The sequence below is a fragment of the Tinamus guttatus genome, unplaced genomic scaffold (assembly GCF_059628265.1).
Source record: "Tinamus guttatus ecotype Peru unplaced genomic scaffold, ASM5962826v1 Tinamus_guttatus_pri_ptg000215l, whole genome shotgun sequence".
NCBI classification, from domain to species: domain Eukaryota; kingdom Metazoa; phylum Chordata; class Aves; order Tinamiformes; family Tinamidae; genus Tinamus; species Tinamus guttatus.
In genome coordinates this window covers 1,967,786-1,976,938 of record NW_028288749.1, presented here as the reverse complement: position 1 = coordinate 1,976,938, position 9,153 = coordinate 1,967,786, and the positions used below count along the sequence as shown (strand labels likewise).

The window sequence follows — 9,153 nt, the reverse complement described above, 5'->3', positions numbered from 1 at the left end:
CCTACCTGGAGGCCCTCCAACAGCAACCTCAGGAACCCTGCCTGCTCTAGCCGGCCAAGTCATTGGAACATAGTCATCTTTTCTTTTTTTTTTTTAAAAAAAGAAAACACTTTCTTTTTTTTGTTTTTATATTTAAATAGAAAAATACTACTTCACTCTGTGTTATGAGCAAGAGATCAGTTGACTTCCAGTGACAGAACAAGGAGTTCTTCCAAATGCTCCTATGCTGAGCTCAATGCTAGAAGATTCCTGGAAACCTCAAGGTGGCCAGAGGTGGAAAATTCCTCCATCACACCATGCAGGTGGGACAGCTGGGCTCCATCACAGCCCCTCTCCTCAGAAGAGCTCTAACCTTCAAGAGCCAGCAATGAGGCTAACGTCCAAACATGACTTTTAGGGAAGCCAGTGACAACGGTAGCTTTTCACTTGTCTGCCCACTTTCTGCTTGTGTGGTCTGTCCCTGGAAGCCAGTGGATCCCCATCAGATGTACAGATGAATTAGACAAAAGAAAAAACAGTGGTTAAAAGTTTTCTAACATCCTCTCCTCCTCTTGTCTTTTGAAGAGTCAATGACAAATAGACATTGATAAAACTAAACTCTCCCTCCTCCCCCACCCCAAGACAACAAGAGTTATTGGGACACGAAACATGGCATCTTGTGCCCTCAGAATTACATCTAGAAGGGAAGTTTAGGGGTGCGGGAAGTGTGGGGGGAAGGCGGTGTCTGTAGGCACAGTCCGCTTAGTTCTTGTACTCAAAAGGCTCATCTCCGGTTTCGTTGAGGAGACACGTGCGGACGAGGGCCTCCGTCACTGCGTAGGGATCACAGTTGGCAGAAGGCCGGCGGTCCTCGAAGTAACCCTTCTTCTCATGGCCCACGTTCCTGGGGATGCGGATGCTGGCGCCGCGGTTGGCCACGCCAGCAGAGAACTCATGGATGCTGGAGGTCTCATGGAAGCCCGTCAGGCGCCTGGCGTTGTCCAGCCCCCCTTTGGGGTCATAGGCACGGATGTGGTACTGGTGACGCTTGCCCAGCTTCTCAATGGCCTCTTCAATGTGCCTGCAAAGAGGGCAAGGAAGAGGGGAAAAAACATTGTAAGCATTTGAGTGTAATACCTGTGCCACACCGGACTGAGTGTCCAAGTGAAAGTCCAACCTTCTCCCCAAGTCGCATGATGATGCCGTATCTGCTACAAGCTACTCAGAACATCAGGGCCAGCAAAACGCAACAACTTGGGTTTTACATTTCCAGGATCTTCATGTTTAAGGAATGCAGTATTTGCTTCCAGCCTGGCCAAGAGCATTTGTTACCACAAATGCTCTTTAAGCCTGGCATTAGTCTTTCTTTTTTAAGGTTAGGGTCCCCAACCCACCACCAGTGCTGGTAGGTCCAGAGCTAGACAACCTGCAAAGGGTAGCTGCAGCCTGTCCATCCATACTTCCACCAGCACGCGTAGAGCTGTACTGCTGGTTGAATTTCCCACCCAGCGCCAATATGAAGGGAAGGGGGTGGGAGAAGGGGATGGACAACCACACGGTGTGCAATCCAGAGCTCCTCAGGAATGAAAATGCAAAGTGACGTTTCCCTTGGCCAAAGCTCTGCAAAAGGCTTGCTACTACCCAGCTTGCTCCCAGCAAGCTGATGCCATGAGCCCAGCTTGAAAAAATACTTACTTGAGACCTCCATCTTCCCTCATGCTCTTGGTGCTGAAGTTGGTGTGACAGCCAGCACCATTCCAGTTCCCAGGAATGGGTTTGGGATCAAAGGACACAATGACTCCAAAGTCTTCACACACCCGATGGAGGATGAAACGTGCAATCCAGAGGTGATCCCCCATCTCAATCCCTTCACATGGTCCCACCTGGAACTCCCACTGCAAGAAGGAACAAGCAGGGGCTCAGCAGAGCAGACATGGGCAGCAAGGTGCATGCTGCCACATGCCCCAGAGGCATGCAAATCTCCTACTGCATGTAATTTTTCTGTACCATCTAGTTCCACAAAACTTCTAGTATAGTTTACCTGAGCTGGCATCACTTCTGCATTGGTTCCGCCGATTTTGACCCCAGCGTAAAGGCACGCTCGATAGTGGGCCTCCACAATGTCTCTGCCGTAGGCTTTGTCAGCCCCTACACCACAGTAGTATGGACCTGCAATGGCACAGATGGATAGCAAAGGCAACATGAGTTTCCAATAGGAAGAAAGTCTCAAATTCTGTGAAGATTGCACATAAAACTCTCCAAAATTTCAGGCTAAATGGAAAAGCCCCAGCAGTCATTTTTCACTGAAATAGAAGAACAGCACAATGATGAAAGGAAAGCCCTTCCAGCAGTCTGAACTTGTGCTCTGTAACTTTTGTACAAGAGTTTGTCATCTGCAAACTAACAAGCTGAACAGAGCATTTGAATGTAGCCTTTCATCATCTTGTGGGTTAGTTTTAGCCAACATCCTGCCTGCTATTGGAGACCTTCTGTTCTAGAAACACCTCGAATCTCTCAGCTCATTTAAGGCATTCCAGCTATTTCACAAGGATTACAAAACATTTAGCTTCCTGACTAGTCCCGATACCAACTCCTGGAAAGATACCTTGGGGTCCAGGAAAGCCATTGGAAGGCCAGCCAAAGGGATGCCCATCGGTCCCCAGAAGAGTGTACTCTTGCTCCATCCCAAACCAGGGGTGCTGATTGGACACCATATCCATAATCCGCCTGCAGGTGTGTCGGAGATTTGTGTCTAGAATGGAAAAGGAGCACAAGGCTCATTAGTGTCTTCTTCATAGCCCGGAGCAGAGGGATCCACTCCCAAAGTACCTTCTTCACCCAGCTGGGGCTTGGGCCCCAGGTGATCTGCCCAGCAGCCATGTCTACTCTCTACCTTCATTTACCATCCCTATTTACAATCTGGGTCCCTGTAGTGTTAGTAGAGAGAAACATCCCAAGCCCAGGCCTTTCTCCACCACTAGCCCTTGTACTTCATTTTCAAGGCAGCATTTAATGTCTCGTATGATGCCAAGGGCACAAGCAGCATTTGGACAGGTCTCTTGTTTCCCCTTCTTCTACCAACAGCTTCCCTCTCCTCAAACACCACCACCACCACCCCCCAGAGAAGCGAGAGGGTCCGCTCACCTGCAGACTGGCGGTTGTATTTGAAGACCTCACAGAGAACTAGCTTGTTTGGGTCCTTGCGGAAAGGGTCCCGGAACATGGCAGCAGGCCGCAGGTACATGTCGCTGTTGGAGCCTTCGGCCTGGAAAGTGCTGGAGCCATCGAAATTCCACTCGGGGAGGTCTGGAGAGGAGAATGAGGTGCTGTAAACCGAGGTCCTGACCGTGAGGGTGACAGACTCCCCACCACCGCTCAGCACTATAGAGGCGCAAGTGCTCCTCAAGAACAGGCCACAGTAGGTTTACTCTCAACAAAAACTGCACGTGTGGCCATGTCTCATGTAGAGGGGGAACATCAGCCATGCAGCCCGGTAGAGCCTGCAAGGAGGAGGCACCGGATTCACCATCCCCTTGTCCACTCCTCCTCACTGGCCGCCAAGTCGAAGCGCAGCCAGAGTGGCAGTGAACTCTACCCAAGCAACCTTATCTCCTCCATCCCCTCGGGGGAGGGCAGGAGGAAAGGAACCAAAGATTGCAAAGGAGCTGTGCCAACCACTCCCTTAGAGGGAAAAGGGGAAGGAAAAAAAAAAAAAAAGAAAGAAAAAAAAAAAAAGAGAGATAATTCTGCTCAGTCGCGCACAGTATTTTCATTTCATAACTGTCTCCAGCCAGCACCATGGCAACCTGGGGAAAATCCTAATGCTATTATTGTGTAAGCTGGGACTGTTTGTTCTAAGGGACACAAGCTCTTAATTACACCGGATAGCTCCATTCTTTCCCTTGCACTTTCTTCTGCCAAACTACTTCCGGCCAAAATGAGCACTTGAGAGTCAATGGGCTGCGGATTCCCTGCCAGCAGCCCCCTCCAGCGCGGGCACGGCCAGTGCAACACCCGGGCTGCGCTCCCAACACCCAGCAGCTCATTTAACCACTGCATCTGGAAACTTGGGAATGACCCCCTTGCTCCCTGCCCCAAGGAGCCAAGACATGAGATAACTGGAGGGGGCTGAGAAGTGGTGTCTTCACCTCTTCTCAAACCCACATCTACCCACACTACCCTCTTTCTCCCCAGAAACTGTCCCCTGATGCCCCTAAAGAAGGTGGTATCCCCTGTTGCTGCATGCCTGCAGCTCTTGGGCAATGAGCTATGAATCCTGAACCTGTCCCCTCACCTTCAAGGCTCTTGGGCTCGTGGTCCAGTGTGCGGGTTTTGCAGCGAAGGTGCTCCCCAGTGCCGTCGATCCAGATGTACATGGCCTGTACCTTCTCGCCTTGCGGCAGCTTCATGTACATGTGCTTGATGGCTTTGCTCAAGTGGGAGCTTGCTGAGGTGGCCATGGTTGCAGAGTGGACAAAAGGATGCCTGCAGAGAGGACACAACACCCCAGCCGTGAGCTCCAAGATTTTACCCCCCTTCACTCAGGAGAATGAGGTTGCTCCGCCACAGAGCTGGATGCATCCTCCATCGATCCCATCCTGCAAAGATTCCATCCACACACACAAAAACAACAGGTCACCCTAAGACACCGATTGTACCACAGGGAAAGCTAGGAAAACCCTGCTCCAATGGCAATCGTTAGAGCCTCCCGTTAACAGCCAGCCTCCTACCCACGAACTGCTTTGGCAAGGGAACAAATTTGGTCTTTTCCACCGAGCAGCAGACTTCAAAACAGCTTCTCAGCCTCTGCTGAACTTTTCACCTCCTGCACACCCCTGTGCTCGCCCTCCCTCCAGAGCAGGGCGAGCATCCAGGAAAGATTAGCTAGGGCTTTTTTGGAATAGTCTGGCTTCAGCAGGGGGGCTCACCAGCCCAAGCTGCCTTCGCTGATCAGGTGGTGGGAGGTTATGCAAGACAGAAAGGTGGTCGCGGAGCAGAGGGGGGTGCAAGCAGTGGGGAGGGGCAGCGCAAATGATCCCAATGGGAACTGCCCTGGCGTGGGGAGGGTGAAGGTCTCCCCATCCCAGGTGGGGAGACCCACAACAGCCCAGCCTTTCCAAGTGGGGCTGGACTGTGCCAGCTGTGGGTCACTGGCATTTGCAGGGAGCTCACATCTGTGTGCACCAGGGAATTTAAGAGTGATGTGGAAATTGATGCCGCGACATCCTCTCGCTGTCCCCTTGGGCGGACTGGTCACGCTGCCCTGCGTGCCCCCCTGGCAGGGGGGTGCTCCCCACCCCAGCACTGCCCTCTGGACAGCTGCAGATTCAGCGAGCCTTATATTTAAAACATAAATAAGGGGGCGGGGGGGAGGAAAAACAAATGTTGCCCCCACAGCAGAAGAGCAAAACAGAGCAGCCTCCCGCCCTCCCCAGAGCAGCGAGGCCGGAGCTTCCCCCTAGAAGGTCCCTCCGCGAGCGGGGAAACACCCGAAACGAACCCGGCAGCGGCTGCAAAACAGCGGCGCGGCGGGGGGGCCGCAGAGCCCCCGGCACCCCCGCACTCGCACAGACCCCCCGGGGCCGCCCCGTTACCTGCTCTGCGGGGCACTCCGCTCGGCGCAGGGCTCCCAGCCCGGCTCCCCTCCGCCGCGCCCGCCCGCGCCTTTAACGGGGCTGCAGCGCCGGCCCCGCCGCCCCCATTGGGCCGGCCCGGCCCGGCCCGGCCCCGCGGCCGGAGCGGGGCCGCCCGCGGGAGGGGGGCTCGGGGGCAGCGCGGAAAAACAAGCGGCGCCGCCTCCGCCCCGGCCGCCCGGGCAAGAAAACAAGCAGCGAGCGGGGATTAACTCCTCGCGCCGCGCTGCCCGCGGCGCCGGCCCTGCCGACCACCCCTCTGGGGGGCCAGCCCCCAGCCCTGGCAGGCTGGGTGCCCACTGGCCCCGGGGGCCATCCACCCACCCAGCTTGGGGGCCCACTGCACTAGGGACCCGCTTGCCTCAGCATCCGCGAGTCTGGGTGCCCACCTAGCATTCCCCAAGTGCCCTCCAGCCAGGGGCTCTTCCCGGGGCTGGCCGGGCACGGGGGTTCTGCTTTGCCTCCCACTTTGCCCCACCAGCTGGGAAGCAGCGTTTTCCGGGTTGCGAATTGGGCAACAGAGCTTGCAAAGGGCTCGGGAGGGAAGAGGGTCTCGCATCCCTCCCCGGGACAGCCTGCGGTGAGGTGAACACACACCAGCGGCAGGCAGGGGGAAAAGGGGGGATTTTCCCCCCCATTTTCACCCTTACACACCCCCCAAAATCCCTCTCCTCATTAGTTCTCGGAACTGTTCCGAGATGGGATCCAATCCAGGGCTTTCCGCCGCGTTTACATTAGCAGCTGCCTTTGCATAACTCCCAGGCATGAAAATAAGTTGCCCTGGATAAACAGGGCAGCGGAATAGAGAGAGAAAGCGGAGCCCCCCTTGGTGTTTACGCCTGGGTTTTGGGGAGGGGGAACAGGCAGAGCCTGCAAGGAGCCCGTTTTTTCCCTTGGAGCAGGAAACAGGCTCCAGCAGCTGGACATGCAGCTGAGCCTCTCACTCTGAGGGACAGTGGAGGGGGGGGAAATTCCCCAGCTCTGCAGCAGGTCTCAAAACATCCATACGGATAACAAGGGGCACCCGGGAAAATACAAGGACTGCCCAGTACTTTTCCACCCTGGGAGCTCTCTCTGCCATCCCCACTCCTGCTCAGCCTGCCTCACTTCCCAGCCTGCACCTAATGGGCAAGATACAGATGCCAGCGGTGACAGAAGGAGCTGCCACACGTGTGCATGTGCCTACACGCACCTATAGGCCCCCCACAAGCACGTCACCCAGCATGAGTGCCCTGCAACAGATCCCATCCCCACGTCAGTCTTGGGGGGGTGACACCAAAATTTCTGGCCCTCCCCAAAACCAGGGCTTGGGCACCCAATGCTCCTTGCTGCATGAAGCCGGGGAGGAAGCATCCACGGAGAGCTGGACATACAGGCAGGGTGAGGTGATGTAACTGCTGACTAAGGACTTGTCATGATGTACTGTCCATCCCTCTCTGTGGGCAGAACCAGGCGCATTCTTCACCACCACTTTGCAGCAGCCCAGGATGGAAGTGAAATCCGGTTGCTCTTCACCTCTACAATTACTTAGGCAAGGCAGAGCCCGAAGCGATATCCCAGTTCCTGCATCCTATCATAAAGCCAAGTTTTCACTTACAGAAACACCCTGAAAGAGCACAAAGGATCTCACAGACTTTGAGGCTGCCAAGAAACAGCCAGCACCCCAAGAACTGCTCTAGGAGGGGACGAAAGTGCCCCCACCATGGGCACCTGAGGTGGCAAGGGTGAGGTGACTGCATCTGTCTTGTATGGGATCTCTCCTTCCTGGAGGGACACTGTTTTGTCCCTCCATTCCCACCCACCACTTGGTTCCTCATGTCACCTCCTGAACTAACACCTCCTATGTTTTACCCAGAGAAACTGGCCCAGGGCGCTGAGCAGAATTTAACCCCAGATACAGAGCAAGTTCAGCTCTGGTCACCTGAATCTAGCTGTTTAGCAGAAGAAAATAGGAAGGATTTGCTCTTGAGACCCCATTAGGCCAGTTATGAGCCGTCCAGGGAGACCCAGCAGCAAAATAACTCCTGTAAAGGGGGACTGTCAAGTCTTGAGCAGTGTAAACCTCTATCCAGTTTTGCTGAGAGGGTTTAATCGGGACACTGACAGCTCTGATATCTCTGGTTTCTTGGAAGTGTGCTACCTGCAAATTTCCAAGAAACTGTGGCCACCAGAACTGGCTGCAAACAAGCCCAGGGCGTTTACAGAGGGAAGTCGCTTTGGCACAGGGTGTCCCTCACGCTATTCTCGTCGTGGGGTCAGGGACATTTTCTTTTTGCCCACTGAGCTCCAAAGGGCCCTGAGGGCAAAGGCAGCTTGCAACCCTCTGGCCATGTCCCTGCTCCGCCTGCTAAGCGCACGCTGGCTGGAAAAAAAAAAAAAAAAAAAAAAAAGAACCTAGGAGAGCCCTAGCCGCTGGGAAAGATTTCGGAGCCGGAGCTCCCAGCCCTGCTTCTCCGGCACAACATGTTTACGAGACAGCAGAGAACAGCCTGGCCCTGCTGCTCCGAGGCCAGCGCCCTCTCCCGGGAAGCTGCTCGGGAAGGAGACTCCTTCCCTGCTTGCAGGGCTCTTTCCAGCTTGTTTACTGGCCTGCCTTCCCCTCCTCCTCTTGCAGGCAGCGGGTTTTTTTTTTTTTTTTTTTTTTGGGAAACAGGGATCAGCCTGTCCCTTCTCCCAGCTGCGTGCTCCCGTGACCCGTATTGTCGTCAGCGTGCGGCGAGACAAAAACCTCGTCGGGGAGCTGGAGAAGGCGCGATGCCAACAGGTGACACCTCCCAGGAGCGCATTTAAAGCGGCCTTCAAAGCCCCCGCTCCAAGGGCACATCCAGCCAGCAGAAGACAATGCAGCGGCGCTCCAGGGGCGAGTCCCAACCGGCACATGTTTTTCTTTCCTCCTACTATTCATTTGTGAGAACACCTCTGTTGCCCACCCCGACACTTCCCTCCGGCTCCGCTTATATCCTGCGGGAATTGCCAGGGCTGAAAAGCATCTGGCGAGCTAGGCGGACGACCTGGAGATGCAGCTCCCTACAGCCCTGGCCAGCAAGATTTAGGAAATCAGCCTAATGCCCCAGCAAGAAAAGCAAAGCTCTCAATTAATAAGTTGCCCCATCAACAGCCAAACACAAGAGCCACCGAACGGGGCCGAGGCGCTCGCCGCACGGCAGAGGAAATGTCCGTGCAGCGTTGACTGACCTTGCACAAGCGGCGGTGGCCGCCCGGTCTCCCCACGAGCGCTGCAGGAGGCTGACGAAACCCCCCACGGCAGAGGGGCGATGCCAGCCCGCCCGATAAGCGAGCAAACATTGCAGGCTCCGCAGCGGGCCCATCGCGGCCTCCCTTTGAAGGTGCTGCCAGGGTCAAGGGTAGCCGAGTGCTGGTCACCAGAGGGCTTCCAAAGGCGGAGCGGGCTGGTGGTTACCTGTGCTGCGGAGAGGGACAATTTGGGAACGCTGCTTAAATAAAAATGCTCAGATGCGCATGCTAAAGGAAAGGTCCTCCCCATGCTGCTGCCAAACCCCAGCATCCAGGAAGGCCTGAG

General features: G+C 55.1%; 1 protein-coding gene across 2 annotated transcripts; it reads right to left on the bottom strand.

Annotated features, from left to right (window-relative positions):
- Nucleotides 1-333: 333 nt before the first annotated feature.
- Nucleotides 334-8,941, bottom strand: GLUL (glutamate-ammonia ligase). Of its 2 annotated transcripts, none has more exons than XM_088524844.1 (7): nt 8,808-8,941; nt 4,274-4,464; nt 3,124-3,285; nt 2,585-2,731; nt 2,021-2,148; nt 1,675-1,874; nt 334-1,060 (listed from the first exon to the last, which is right to left on the bottom strand). In XM_088524844.1, the coding sequence occupies exons 1-7, from the start codon at nt 8,939-8,941 to the stop codon at nt 742-744; spliced, it is 1,281 nt and encodes a 426-aa protein (XP_088380970.1). In that variant the 3' UTR covers nt 334-741. The 2 variants fall into 2 exon arrangements, with proteins under 2 accessions (XP_088380970.1, XP_088380971.1); XM_088524845.1 differs by lacking the exon at nt 8,808-8,941 and adding an exon at nt 5,574-5,704.
- Between the last annotated feature and the right edge of the window lie 212 nt (nt 8,942-9,153).

Coding starts and splice junctions, on each gene's coding strand:
- GLUL (XM_088524844.1), bottom strand. CDS start 8,941: ATGGGCCCGCTGCGGAGCCTGCAATGTTTGCTCGCTTATCGGGCGGGC. Junction 3,286..4,273: donor CGAGCCCAAGAGCCTTGAAG/GTGAGGGGACAG, acceptor TCTCCTCTCCAG/ACCTCCCCGAGTGGAATTTC. Junction 2,732..3,123: donor ATACAACCGCCAGTCTGCAG/GTGAGCGGACCC, acceptor TTTCCATTCTAG/ACACAAATCTCCGACACACC.